This window comes from Odontesthes bonariensis, chromosome 21 (assembly GCF_027942865.1).
Source record: "Odontesthes bonariensis isolate fOdoBon6 chromosome 21, fOdoBon6.hap1, whole genome shotgun sequence".
NCBI lineage: Eukaryota > Metazoa > Chordata > Actinopteri > Atheriniformes > Atherinopsidae > Odontesthes > Odontesthes bonariensis.
Window position 1 is genome coordinate 13,570,606 of NC_134526.1, and position 14,683 is coordinate 13,585,288.

The following is a 14,683-nucleotide window of genomic DNA, read 5'->3' on the forward strand; positions in this document are numbered from 1 at the left end:
TGTGTTCACACCGTTTTGTTGATGCTAAACCCACACATATATCCAAAATTGAGCCTTTTTTGGTATTCTCATATATACTTGTATGTATAATTTGTTCATGTTAGTCAGTGGTGTAATTTTATAGCCTTTCCGTTCTTAAATTTCAATTTAAGCATCTCTGATTTTCCCAGAAATATGTGCAAATGTGACAAAAACTCTATCTTACATGAATAAACTTTGTCATATCATAAAGCTTTCTTTAAAAATTTTTTTTTTTTACAAAATTGTAGAAAGCAAAAAAATGGTTAAAGAAAGAATCAGCAGAGGCAAGTGGACAATAAGAACCTGATATTTATTAAATATAATTTGAAAATTACTTTAAAGTCAGACAGATCAGTAAAATGGAATCAAGAAGTTCACAAATGAAAACTGAAGAGTTACAGAAATCACTGGCTGAAAGTGAGATACATACATGCAGCACATCTTGTTCACTCTGCGACCATCTTCCTATTTCTGAATAGCCACACACACACACTTCAGAAACAACAACAGACATAGAAACAAGGCCCACCTGTACCTCTCATGCAGCTCTCTTTACATGGGGCAGTCACAACAAAATGGATGTGGGTTGTGGCACCTAGAGGCGAAGGTCCCTTGCTTTCTTCAGCTATATAATGGTGCTTTATGTTTGGCAACGCAATTCACTTCAGTAAAGGGACGCAGGCTACTGTGAGGGTTGCTGGACTGCTTTGAAAATGCATATTTGATGGCAACTAGTTGTGAAATTTGACTTTCTATGAAAGTATACAATTCCTGCAATGCGCTTTGTCCTCTCAGAAACTAAATTAAGACACTCATCAGTCCAAGCAAAGGGGACCCAAGTCTGTGTGCATGGAAAGGACGATCATTAAACTACAATTGGAATATTAACCCATGAGCCGAATGAAGATGCGAGTTAGAGCCATTAATCCAAAACCACCACCTCTGCTTTCACTGCTGAGCCATCACTCTTCTGAGACACCCAGAGCTTCTTAAACGGCATATACAGATGTTTTTCTATCACTGCCCAGAACAAGTTGCAATGATTCACTTTCATTCCAGAAAATAATCAGAATTTAACATGCACATTTAGCTTTAGAAAAATAAGAGCCAAAGGATGGTTTGTGTCTTCTTTTAATCTCCTAAATTAATATCATATTTTCTTATTTGTTTTAACTTGAATACCACTCACTATTTCTGCATTTCAGTTATTCATTTAATAAGGAAATACTACATACATATCAGCTGGAAAGACAGAGGAAGAGGGTAAGGGGGTCTTGGTAATGGTGCTCACCATTGCCGCCAGAACCCCCCCAACTGCCATATTTCAGAAGGGGAGGGGCAAGGAGAGCTACAGTTCTGCAACATCATCACAATATTTCACTTTGCCACAACATCACAGCAAGGTGGAAGGTAGGAATTATGTGTGTGTTTCCAGAGGGCATCCTCGAGGAGTCCGGAGGGGAAAGAGGAGGGAAACCAATGAAAGAGAGACTGTGTAGTGTGTCAAACCCTGCAGCACGGGGGGGCTTTCAGTCAAAGGAGATGAGCTGTGCCTCTGCACTCCCAGGGATAGCCTGAGGTGCCTGCTGTTGTGGCTGCTGCTGTTGCTGCTGCGGGCCACAAGGGGGAGCAACCTAGCAAGAAAGGAATGAAAAGTACAATTTGGAAGAATGGTGAGGACTGGGAAAAGTAATAAAAAAGTGCCAAAAGTAATAACAGTAAACAGTTGTGTTTAAAACGGTTTGCTAACATTTGGGAAAGAAAAATGTGTAAAGAATACACAGCTAACCTGCTGGTACATGGGCTGCTGGCCCGGCATGTACGGCTGTTGAGGGAGCATATTGGGATCCTGTCCTGGCAACGCTGAAATCATGTTCTGCATGTTGTATGGCTGGTAACTCATGTAACCCATACCATTGGTCGGGGCTGCTTGTGACATGGGGGGCATACTTTGTGCCTGAGAGACCACATTCTGCACGGACAGAGAGAGCAGTTAGAGGGCAAACTTTAGTTTAGTGGTACTTTATGCTATCATCAAATAATTCGACTGGGGTCAGTCAGACCTGGTAGGCTTGTGTGGGTGTGGGCTGATAGTTGGAGTAGGGTGGACTAGTGTTCGGCGGGGCCTGGCCTGGAGGAGGAGCAGGCTGCCCATTGGTACCTGCAGCCTGGTACATGTATGCATTAACCATATTTGGATCTGGAAAAAAAAAAGTCGCACACATGAGAAACACATTCAAAGCCTCAAATTAAGTATATCATGACACGGAAGGCATCATAACATTGTAAATGTTCTTGTCCTCAAGCTATCAAAAATATTTTAAATGTTTTAAATCTAAGATTTTTTTTGGTCGACTTCCTCACCTGTAGCAGCACTTGGCATGGCTTGGTACTGTCCTGGTGCAGTCTGCCCAGGCTGGTTCATGTAGATGTTATGCATAGGTGAACCCTCCACAGAACCAGCAGGACTGAAAGTACCTGGGTAGCTGGGTGGAGCACCGGGCTGGTACACCACCCCTCCGGCAACGTTGGGGGGCAAAGACTGCATCTGCATAACAGCACATATAGATATTATAATAAAACGTATCCAAAAACTTCATGACAAGTACTATGGCGTCAGAATTTTTTCCCAGTGAGCCAATGAATTTACCTGGGCATAGGGCAGAGAGAAAGCAGGCATCTGGGCTCTCATTTGTATTGTGTGCTTCTGCTGCTCCAAACGCATCTGCCTCTCCTTCTCCTGCTCCTGGAGACGCTGAATAGCCAGCTGTCTTTGCATCTCAAGGTACTCCTGGAGATCAAAGAAACCTTCATGAGCAAGGCAATGGATACTGTGACAACATCTCTATTTTAACTAAAGAGACTTATTTATCACCTGCTTCTTCTGCCTCATGATCTCCAGTTTTTGTGCCAGCTGGATCTGTCTCTGTCTCTCTGCTTCCTCGGCAGCTCTGCGTAGCTTCTCTCTGTGTTCGTCCCGCAGGGCGTTAAGAGCAGCCCGAGCATCACGCACCTGAGCCAGTTTGTCCTGCAGTCCCTCGTAGTACACTAACAAGATACAGTTTACAGTACAGAAACTGCACACAAGAAGGCAGATATAAACGTACACATACGCTCATACAAAGTTAGCACTCACGTCGCTTTTCATCCAGCTGGTTGAGGATATCCAACAGCTGTGGATGCATGTTGTTAATGGACTGGAAGAGTGAGAGCACTGCACTGTCGTTAGTGATGCTGCGCCCGCGCATGTGGTTGCTCTTCATGCGGTTAAGGAAGGTGGTGACAGAATTCTGTAGAGCCTTCAGAAACTGCTCATGGTTCTCTTCTGACTCGCCGTTCTGGTACTGCTGCTGAAAGTGGAGATTACGGGAAGGAAATGAGCCACTTGTGCTTTGCCAACTTCACTTCAGCTAGACGTAAAAATACTATTACAAATATCCTCGGAAAGTTTCAACACACCTCCACAATGTTGACAGGCTGGACAGGGACGTGAGTTTCTACAGGCTGGCTGATTGGTGGAGGAGGTTCAGCCAATGGCACAGGGGCAGGAGCTGAGGGAGTGGGGCTCTTCCGGGCCTCTTCCTGCTTCTTCTCCCAGTAGGTTCTGTTCAGGTAACGGGCCAGCTGGAAGTATGTGGCATAGTCATGTAAATATTGAAGGTATGAGGTTTTACAGTAATGATAATGACAACAACAAAAACAGTAATAATAACATTAAAAAAAGATAAATAAACTACATATACCTCAGGGTCCACGTCTTCAGCTAATGGAGCAGAGGAGTTCTGCAATAAATAAATATTTTCAAATGGGTATATCAAACATTATGAAACATTTCATGTAATCTGCCAAATAATAAGCAAAACTTTAAGGTTGCCCAGGAGCATATATATGGGGGTTCAATGTGACTACCAACTCCAAATGTCCGACTTAACGGTAACACTGTCTGGAGCAACATAGGTTTGAAATGATCTCACTCAGAAAATGTTCAGATTTGTAGCTCAGTGTTTTGTCACATCGTGCCCTATTCCTCTTAAAACGGAAATTGCAGGTAAGAACCTGTTGGACTTATTTTCTTTGCTATCAACAGCAATATATGATCGGCACTTTATACAATTCACTTACGTTAAGAAAGAAATGAGCCTATAAGACTCAACCAGTCATTTTTTTTCAATGTCTTATTAGATTTAGATTTACATCAATACGCACGAATGAGTGTGACACCTGAAGAAGTGAGGCCATTGCAAAAAAAACCTTTAAAAAGTAAATTCTTAACCACAAAAAACATAGATCACAAAGGAAGAGGCTGGCAGTGAAGCCCAGGGTTTCATTACCTTAACACAGCATTCTTATCTGTGATAAAATGTTTTAACAACCTGGGTAAGATCAACGTATTGAGTAACGAGTTTTTGCCTGAAAGAGGCATCAGTACCAACTCTCCTATGGCTTTTTTTCATAGACAAGAGAAAATCCAGTGTTGGAAAAAAAAAAAAAATCCCAATGGTGGTGTGGGCTCTCAGGTGCAGAAATATTGTGCTTCGAGACTTTTTGAGCCTAATTTGTATCCAAATTTATATTTGCATGGTTGCACAAAACTGTACCACTGATCTGTAGAGTCCCAGACAGAGGAGTGAAAACCAATGCCTCACCTTACTCCATAAAATAAGCTGCTATAAGCACAACTTTAAAAACGTGATTGAAGCGGTATTGTAATCTTGTGGTATTTTTACCAAAGCAAGCAACAGCAACTGCAACATGCATTAGGACCTCAGGAAATTGCATCTTGTGAAAGAAGGGCATATGTCTCCTCTGAGTGTAAATAAGTTTCATCTTACCATAGGGGAAGTGTAAAGGGTGCTGACTGGTGGTGCAGAGGAAGTCACTGGGGTAGGATCAGCTTTGGGATACACGGAGTACGAGTTCTTATGCTTCTGTAAGTGACCATACAGCAAGTTAGTTTTCCCCAGTAAGAAGGCAGTGAATATTCAATCAAAATTTCAACCGTGCAACCCACCATCCGTTCCTTCTCCTCTGCCTCACTTTGGGAAAGTGCAATGGCCAGCTGCAGCTCCTCCTCCTCCTGCAGGGCTGTCTCGTCTCTCTTTGGGGGCATCTAATCATGTATAACAGTGATGGTAAGTCACAGAGACAGAAAGAGAAGAAAGAGAAACCAAAGATGAGAGTCTGCAACTCCAAGGAGAGGCTTAATGGTGAAGGAAAAACAGCACAACCTTATTTCCGTATTCGATTTTGAAAAATAACTACCTGTGACTGTTGAGACAGCGGGCTGGTCAGGTACTCAGGTGGCAGCTCAGCAGTCACTGTGGCAGGAGCTTTTCCTTCAGCTTTCCTAAGTGGAGGAGATAGGGACGGGTGGCTGGTGAGGAAAAGGGATCAGGGAGGACAAACAGCTTTGTAAATTAGAGGAGAGCAAGACCAAGAACTCTCCAAAACACAACAGCACAAAATTCACTTTAGATTTGCGTGATACTACACATACTGACAGACAGCACTCAGATTCTGGGAATGTTAGGGTTCTGTAACATTATTGTGTTATTTACATTGTTGTGTTGTTGGAGTCATCTACAGGCATCTATGTTTGCAGAACTGTTTTTATCATTATTTTTTTAATCACAAGTCGTGGCTAAGAAAAGCTATCTTTATGGTCAGGTGTTATTTTTAAGGTGAAGCTGAAAAATGTTTGTCTTTGTCAATTTTTTTTTAGAAAAGGTTATTTTTCAAGTTCCCAAATTGATAACAGTGCAGGTAGCATGACAAGCATGAGAAGCATGAGAAGATATAGATTCTACTGCATGTAGTTGTACAATCTGAGTTATGATCGTTTCCACTGTCTTCTCTACATTTTTTGTGGATTGAAGCCATGGACACAGAACTTTTAGGAGGGTTTGAATAGCAATTCAACTTAATCATTGTAAATACTGCTAAATGTTAAAAGCAGCATGTGTTATGGAGCACTGCTGTGAACATGTTGTGAAGTTGCAGAGATAATTTGCCTATATTTGCCTCGCTTGCTTTTTCAGATCAAAGCGCTCTTTGTGAGAGGAAAAAAGAAAAAAAGAAAAAATATTTCACATCTTATATAAAGGTGGTATGAAAATGCATCCAGTCATATGCAAAATATACTTAAAACATTCACGCTCCGGTTTAATTTTCACACCAACTCTAGTGTTTGCATCACCATGTCAGTGGACTCACTTGTTGAGCTGCTCAAAGCACGGCTCACACACACGCACTTCCTTCTCGATGCCAAACTTCGGAATGGTGGAGTATTTAGATGAACACTTCCCACAGAAAATCTGGCCACAGGCTCGACAATGGTGCTGGAAAAGCACAGAGCACAAATCGAGGTCAGTTTCCGAGCTTTAAGCATGTAGTCCACGCAAACTGCTTCAATGGAAAGAAGGAAATCATTATGTGCCCTAGTTACAAGAAAGCCCAGCCTACTTTTCTTGTCATAACTCCAAATTGGACTCTGCACCGGTGGCACTCCTCAGCATCAACCCAGTCTGGGGCCTGCAAAAAAGCAGAAGTCGCATATTGATATGGTGGCATAACAAAACCAAAGGACTTCAGTGTATGTTTGTATATCTTTTCTTCCATCTAATGTTTATGGGACAAATGCATCAAATAAAACAGATAACACTCAATTAGTTATTGAAACAAAAAAAAAAAAAATCTCACTCTCTCTGCTGAGAACATGGCATCACTCTCCTTGAACTCAGGGAAAACATGACCTGTTGAGCAAAGAAAAAAGAAGAAAAAAGCCTTAATATACAGGATTTGTATATAAGAATTGTAAAGAAGTGGACAGCAGCAAACAGTTATGAATATATGCGGTGAAATGAAAGAGTGTATAAAGATCCTTGGTCTCCCTTTCAGGGGAAAGTGATATTAAATATTAAAGACAAACACTGCTAATGCTTGCTTACCTTCCACTTTCATGATTTGATACGTGTCTTGAACCACTTTGTATTTGGGTTCGTTGCGAAAGGCATGAGCCCAGGCCTGGATCAGATACAAGATCTTGTTTCGGACATTTGCTTCTGTCTGTTTCTCGGTGAAATGGAAGAACACAAAGAGAGAAAAAAAAAAAAAAAAAAAAAAAAAAAGCATTCACATATTTGAGATTTCTTTGTTTCTATGATCACAATCTGAATTTAGTAACACTGAGTAAGATGGCAAGACGTGAGGTGGGAAGTCCCTTTTCTTGCTTAGGGAAACCACTCTTGTCACAAGACAATGACATCACCAGGAAGTTGAAACCAACATGGGCTACAGTGCCAGAATCACATGATACACCCAGGATCCAATCAAATATTGCTAGCTCATGCGGTAATACAGTCAGCAGTCAGACATCTCTGAGCAGTGATCTGAGTCAGAAAAGAAAGATAGTAAGACATCAGAGCCAGAGAAAAGGAAGAAAAGGAACAAACTGATAAAGAAGGCTGGCTCTAAGCTGGGGGCTGCTCTGGAGCTCCTGGAACTAAACAGGCAAAGAAGAAAGTTGCAAAAGCTGCTCAAAATGACAAACATTACTGCCCAACCTCAGCATAACATAATATGATCAAAAATATTAAGTGTGTTCAGTCAGAGGCTTCTTCAGCTTCACTGCAACAAAAAATGCCATTTCTGTCCACAGAAATAACTCTGCACAATGATTTTATTTATTTTTCCTCTTTTGACTGTTTTTACTCCTTATGGTTTACATTATGACGTTCTTCCAGCCAAAATATGGTCAAACAACTTGCAAAGCCAGTGTGTAAAAAGGGGAAAGCACCTTAATAATAATAGAAATTTATAACATAAATCAAATAAATTTGATTTGAGTTGAGTTCAGAATAATAATAATAATAATTGCTAGTTTCAGTTACTTCAATGAGGGGTATTAAGCAGATTTGCAGCTTCACTTGATATAACATTACTGTTTCCTAAGCCTTTGGAAGTGAATTGAGCATCACTATGACAAGACTACAAACATTAACCTTTGAAAAAGACTGAAAAACTATATAGCAACAACTTTAAGAGAAAGACACCCAAGGACAGTGCGACAGAAAGTGAACAAAAGAGAAGCGGAATGTTTGACAGTATGATCAAATTTCACCTTAAGTAGATCCTTTAGCTCCTCCATAGTTTGTTTACTCGCAACTTCATCATGAATCGTCTGTCCGCAGTTTTTCACCACTGACTCTAGGACCTGAAGGGAAGAATGAGGCCACGTTACTTTTTCTTTGTGCCATTGTTTGTTTGTTTGTTAATTGTTCATTTGTTAACTACATGTAGTGCAATGGTATTTTTTAAAGTGGTCCAACAAACTACTGCTTGATGTTTGAGAACATTTTTCACTGTGAACATTTCTTACCTCAAGTGCATAAAGGGCCACATGTGGATTTTTGTCATTCAGCTTCTTCTTAATGGCCCCAATGGCATATTTAGCTCTGCAAGAATAAAAAAAAGCCATATTTCTCCAAGTAGAATCACAGTGGGTCATACAGTAAACAATGTGTACTTCTTCAATTAACTTCTTTGCAACGAATAAACCCAACTTTCAGATAAGTTTCTTTAAACCTCAGCAGTTGAGGGTTTGAATGCTGAAGGGAGGTTTCAGAATAACTCACTGAGTGTCGCCCTGTCGGATGAGATCACAGATCTGAAGAATGGATTCCCAGTCAGTCTCCAAAAGCAGCTGACTTGTGGCTTTATCTGTAATTAGCACATGAAAATATGTTTTAAAAAATATTATTGAATTTTTACTTATTAAAAGAGGATTTAGGAGACACATTAAACTAAAAGAACATTATTTTACTTGGTCAATCATTTATCTAGGAGATTAGTCAATTTTACATTTCTGTGAGCAACAGGCCTAAACCTTTGATTTCAGTATCTCCTGTGACCCCCTGTACAGCAACAACTTCAACTAAATGTTTCCAGTAACCATTAACGTGTGCCCGTCATCAGCTTAGAAAAATTTAACTGATTTTTGCTTTGTTTACACCATCTGAACTGCATTTTTTTGTCTGGATCAGGACTTTGACTTTATGATTGCAAACGATTAGATTTACTCTTCTTTACAGAAGTCATGTTGCTGACCCATCTTCTGTGAATATTTGGTTCATGAACAGCTCTCCTTACATTTCCTACATATACATAATCACAGACTCACTGCTCCATCAAAATCAAACAATAATATTTCGACCACGATGCTTTAAAAATGGAATACGACTCTCATGCTTAACCACGTTTTTAATGTAAACATATTGCTTCCAATTTAAACCAAACTTCTCTGTTGTGGTCTCACTTGTTCTGAAAACATTTATTCCCAGATGGTGAGTTCTCTTTACTGCCCTGCCACGCACAATATTGTTGTTCAGTGGTCTCCTGGTTAGGGACCAATGACCATTAACATTCATTAATGTCAGAGAGGCATTCATGTTGCTTAGAAATTACCCTGGGTTCCTTTATAACCTTGAGCACTTTACAAACATTGTGCTTGAAGTGACTTTGGAAGGTAACAAGTCTTGAATTTTCTCCATTTGTATACAACCTGATTATGGACTGAGGCGTTTAAATTATTTAGAGAAGGATTGTAACCTTTTTCTTTCATATGGGGATCAAAAAAATGGGTCATAATGCAGTCATAAAGTCATAATGCATAACAGATGTTCAGCCTCCTTTTCTAAATACACCCCTTCATATGTTACAGGTGAAGTAGAAAAATATTTACTCCTGTAACACCACCATAAACAATGTATATTATTTTTATTATTTCATCTGTCTGTTTTGTGTAGAAAAGTGCTATGTAGATAAAGTTTATTATCACATGTTATTATCATTAAGACAATGTGATTTTTGGTCCTAATCTCACAATATAATAAGCCTGCATCTTTTAAAGCTGCACTACTGGTAGTCATTTTGTAACACTCCACTTTTCGTTTAATTGAAAATTACTATAAAGCAGCAGAAAATACAATATCAACTCAAATGCCTGGTTGGGTTTTGTTTTTAGGAACTTCCTTACACTAGTCAACACAGTCCTCACGTGATACATTTCTTCATTTCTGCATGTTATAAGTAAACACATCATTTTACCTCACTGCCTTCTGACAGGTTAAACAGTCCAAGGTGGACTGTCAGGTAGACTTAAAAAATACAAAATACATAGGCTAACTTTCATTGAAAAGACATGTTTGGTGTGTTTTGGAATGACTGTTTTTGAGAAATGGAGCTGAAGTGGGATGTCCGAGTCCTCTGACGTTCACTTCACCAATACACAATAACAAGAGAGTCTAAATTAGACTCTCTCGTTATTAGACTGTCTAATTTAGAGAAACGTCGATCTATAGGTAGCGTTTACAGATTAGTGGCCAATTATATCGTCTGGCAGCTAGCTATTCCACCTATTAAAAAAAAAAAAAAAAAAAACTTAGGAGAACATTAATGTCACATAAAAGACAATGTTGTGCTTTCCTTCGTTGAATTTCTTGGACATCTCCATCGTTATGCAGTAAGTGTCACTAAAGATAGGAACCATAAGCTAATGATAATGTGTTACTGTAAGAGCAGACATGAACACGTCTGATTGTAATGAACCTGTTTGCCTTAACTAACGTCACGGTGATTCCTAGCTGTGATTACATTTCGGGTAAAAATGGCCAAAGAAGACTGACTGGGCCTACTTGCGAGTCAGGGTGATGAATTAAGTTCTCACTGAGTCTTCGAACAATAGCAGCGAATTTGTTAGCAGGCTAAAATTAGCTAGCTGGCCTGGGAGCCGTAGCCACAGCCCCAGCGACTGTCAAAACAATACGCCGCAAAACGTCGCACTTTTGACTTATAGTTAGTTTATAAACTATTAACTTGACAAATGTGCAGTTAACTTACCGAGGAGCCTCTCAAATGTTCCACCACCTTTCCCCATATTTGATTTGGGGTCTCAAAGTTGTTGTCGAGACGTTTCGTTTGTACGACGAAGGCTGGTATTTTCACCGTTGAAGTTAGCCTGTTAGCTTATCTGTTAGCACAGCTGTTCAGTCAAGGTACATCTCTTCCTACTTCCCACTTCCGTCGCAGGATCAGCATTGGAGAGGAATGTCTCTCTCTAGCGATGCGTCTATGAAATTACAACTATACAATGAGTGAAAAACAAAGAAACTACAGCTGGAACTTGATAAAAAAAATAAGGACCTGTTACGACCATATATGATGTGATTCATTTCTGTAATCTACATTAAGAAACTCAACCGTCTATTAATTGGTCTATCAACCAGGCCATGACACGCTATAACAAAAAAGAGTAAGTTAACAACCCTGAAATTCTTGTTTTTCCTGATATCCTGTTGTATAACTTTTCACCTTACAGCAGTAATGTACGCCAGAAACTGTTGGGTGTCGTTACAAGGGGATCAAATATTGTGTCAAGTAAGGCACAGCTGCACACCTCAGAGTTACATTCCTCTTAAAATGCAGTTTATTGGAAGAAGTAGTATCATTAAGCTTTGATAGTGTAACAGTGAGAGGCAGTTCTGCCACATAATGAGTATATACAGGACAAAATATGTTGTTGATATGCCTTTACTTAAATAAAAGCTTGAATGCAAAGGTAAATTTTTGTACATATGTGGTAACATATCTTAAAACGAAATAAAATACAGATGTTTTTCAAATCACAAGCCTAAAATTTATTCTACTTACATTGGGCAATTCCTTCCACATTTCACATTTCCAATCTATCTGTATTTCTCTATGAGTATACATCTATTTTCTAAATATCTTAATAGCTTAATAAGAGAAACAAAAAGCAAGGCTACATAGTGCGTGCATTACATGTTACTGTGATGCTAAATTATCCAAAGCCACAAAATTTTACATCATGTTTGAATTAAAGTAGATCTCGGGTGAGTTGTCACTGACTCATATGGCTGCTACTGTAGATGGCTGAACTCCCAGAGAATTTATGTAACTGTATGATTTACTCTTATTATCATCACTGAGATCTATGTTGGCATCGATAAGATAAGTAAAATAACACAGACTTAGAGTAATCACAGCGTTACTCTACCATCACTGCTATAGGCCTACTTAGGTCATGTATGAGTCACTACCTGGCACTCGAAACACTAGCGGCCATTGTTACAGTGGTGCTGTAATGCTCTATATAGTGGCATTGTGTTGCTCTGTCCACTGCTGTCACAGCCAGAAAGGACAAAAACTGATGATCAACATTTACAGTTTGCAGCACTTTGATAGAAAATGCTGAAGCATTTCAGAAACAACATATAAAGTGACGGCCCTTGGTAATAAGAACCACTGACACAGTTTTCACTCTCTGATGGTGACCATTCAATTCAAAGTAAAGCAGTGAGGGAAATTAACAATGTCTCATGATTAAGAATGTTTCCTCTGATGCTCGTAAAGTCCCACATTACTGAGAGATAGACACTAACACTTTCAGATAATTGATCATGTTTGTGTTTACTATCACATTATCAGGTGGAATACCTGCAATATTTAATGAAAATTTGATTTTATCTTCACGAGTGAATTAATGTCCACTATGATTGTAAGAAAGAGACAGTGTTGAGATCAGCTGGTTTGATTTATGTGCTGTTACTTAAAAGAGTACCAGGATTTTCACATCGTACAAGAAAAACATTATATTTTTCCTTGTCCCTGGCACAGAGTAACCAAGACAGGAAATAAGAGATGGAAGATAGGACAACACACAGACACACACACGCTCTTCTCAACAATATACCGCCACAAGCAAATGCACAAACATCCCCATTGTTCTATTGTTCTTCTCCATTCAGCAAAAGTAGTGTTTACAGAAATGAGCCAAAGTTTTTTCTTTTTAAAAACTACCATTATTAGTGTTTTACTTGTACAACCACTATCATCAATACTTAGTAAACACATTAAACTGAGCTTTTTTTTTAGAGGGTTTTTATATTTGTAAAAATGTGAACACACACATTTTTCCTCAGCAGAGTATACAAATTTTATTGTACTTTACTGACAGAAAGAAAAAAAAATGGTTATTGAACAATATCAGGTATGAAACAGTAAAATAAATTAAAAGTTCCCCATACAGCCGCTTATGGTATTTCAAAGAAAAAAGTAAACAGGAGTAACATTACATGTAAATAATGACAGGGAGAAATTTCAAAAGGAGCAAATACAGGTTTGTCATCATTTGGGGGGAATTTTGTGTAACTTGAGGGCATTCAGACGTAGCCTTTGACTTGTGTGGCAGGTGCCCTGCGGGGACTACTTTCTCCACTGCTGAAGGTGGGAGAACCTGGCATGCCAGGGGGACTTGACCCCGCATAGAGCAGAGATCCCCCAATAAGAAGCAAGGCTGATGCCCCCCAGCCGACATAAAGTGCAGGGCCAAGCTCGCGCTTGTGTGGAGCCGCCACGTGTGGGTCATAGAAATCCCTGATGATGGAGTGGGCAGTCCAACAGACAGGCACAAGGTAAAGGAACCCTGCAATGGCAAAAAGGGCGCCAGCTATACGAGCAATACGGGCCTTGAGGCTGTTTATGCCTATGCATTTAGTGCACTTGACTCCAAGGACCCCCAGAGCCAGAGCCAGGCCACAGATCAGGATGGAGAACACGGTAAGGCCTCGGGCAGCCTGCATATCACTGGGCAGAGCCAGCAAACTATCATATACCTTACACTGGATCTGACCTGTGCTCTGCACTATGCAAGTCATCCAAAGGCCCTCCCAAATGATCTGAGCTGTCACTATGTTGTTACCGATGAACGCAGTGACCCGCCACAGGGGGATAGCACACACTATTGCCCCACCCACCCAGCCCACGATGGACATGATCAGGCCCAGCAACTGCATGCCCGTGGTTGCCATGACAAAACTGTTGTTTGACACAGATGGATTTGTCTTGGTTTTATATCAGTCTCTGCTGCAGAGGGTCAACTTATTGTCCCACAAGAAATGTGACAGTCTATGTTGCTGGAAATGTGGTCCACTTCCGGATTCTCAGTCTTTGGTGATGATGTTGATGAGGTCAGCTTGGCTTAGATGAGGGCAGGTCACCTGAAATTGAGATAATACAGAAAAGTGTAACCATTTCAGGTATCGAGATTGTTGAAAAAGCAGTGCGGCAAATCTGACAATTGAAAAGAATTGAGTGTGTAACTCAAATAACATGACTGTCATCTTGTTAGTAAAGTGTGAAAAGACTAATGGAGCATATGTTTATCATAAATATTTGGAGACAGGCTGAGAGGCCCATGTTAAGTGGATTCCAATGAGTGCCGCAGAGAATAGCTCTCTTTGACACAGCTGTGGGTGTTGAGCTACGCCTTGCCGGGTGAGTGGATTATCTCAGAAAAACATGAGGAGACTTTGAACACAAGCAGCTTTCATGAAAGCTTGTAGAGTGGGCCAGCCGGACCCGTGTCATCTGTTCATCACGGCTCTCATTTGGCCAATGCTGTGAGGATCCATTTCTAATAAGAATGCACCTAATAAACATTATTCTGTGAGATCATAACTAGATTTAATAAAAAGAAATTAAACTTGGCATTACAGGTAGACGGATAGGATCAGGATCCCTCTCTGGTTGTTGCAAAACATTGTGTGTGACATCACAGAAATAAATTTCCATGTTGACCTTAGAA

The 14,683-nt window shown here is 40.0% G+C and overlaps 2 protein-coding genes across 5 annotated transcripts; both read right to left on the reverse strand.

The window, feature by feature from the left end:
• Positions 1–312: 312 nt before the first annotated feature.
• Positions 313–11,083, reverse strand: hgs (hepatocyte growth factor-regulated tyrosine kinase substrate). 4 transcript variants are annotated; one of them, XM_075453478.1, is made up of 20 exons: positions 10,918–11,083; positions 8,655–8,739; positions 8,399–8,474; positions 8,141–8,233; positions 6,969–7,086; positions 6,721–6,773; positions 6,484–6,552; positions 6,235–6,359; positions 5,284–5,368; positions 5,033–5,131; positions 4,854–4,949; positions 3,765–3,803; positions 3,481–3,645; positions 3,158–3,368; positions 2,897–3,069; positions 2,672–2,812; positions 2,386–2,569; positions 2,085–2,221; positions 1,811–1,993; positions 313–1,655 (listed from the first exon to the last, which is right to left on the reverse strand). In XM_075453478.1, exons 1-20 carry the CDS (start codon positions 10,952–10,954, stop codon positions 1,551–1,553), a joined length of 2,274 nt encoding a protein of 757 aa, XP_075309593.1. In that variant the 5' UTR covers positions 10,955–11,083; the 3' UTR covers positions 313–1,550. The 4 variants fall into 4 exon arrangements, with proteins under 4 accessions (XP_075309593.1, XP_075309592.1, XP_075309591.1 ...); XM_075453477.1 differs by having other exon boundaries at positions 3,158–3,371; positions 10,918–11,082; XM_075453476.1 differs by having other exon boundaries at positions 5,284–5,395; positions 10,918–11,082.
• Positions 11,084–11,581: 498 nt separating this feature from the next.
• On the reverse strand, positions 11,582–13,908 carry cldnk (claudin k). Its single transcript, XM_075453510.1, has one exon. The coding sequence runs from the start codon at positions 13,905–13,907 to the stop codon at positions 13,260–13,262; it is 648 nt and encodes a 215-aa protein (XP_075309625.1). The 5' UTR covers position 13,908; the 3' UTR covers positions 11,582–13,259.
• Between the last annotated feature and the right edge of the window lie 775 nt (positions 13,909–14,683).

What these genes read in the sequence shown, in the direction of transcription:
- hgs (XM_075453475.1), bottom strand. Translation starts at nt 10,954, where the DNA reads ATGGGGAAAGGTGGTGGAACATTTGAGAGGCTCCTCG. An exon ending in TGGCCCTTTATGCACTTGAG is followed by an intron (nt 8,234 to 8,398) that starts GTAAGAAATGTT and finishes TCTTCCCTTCAG; the next exon opens with GTCCTAGAGTCAGTGGTGAA. An exon ending in TCAAATCATGAAAGTGGAAG is followed by an intron (nt 6,774 to 6,968) that starts GTAAGCAAGCAT and finishes TTTGCTCAACAG; the next exon opens with GTCATGTTTTCCCTGAGTTC.
- cldnk (XM_075453510.1), bottom strand. Translation starts at nt 13,907, where the DNA reads ATGGCAACCACGGGCATGCAGTTGCTGGGCCTGATCATGTCCATCGTG.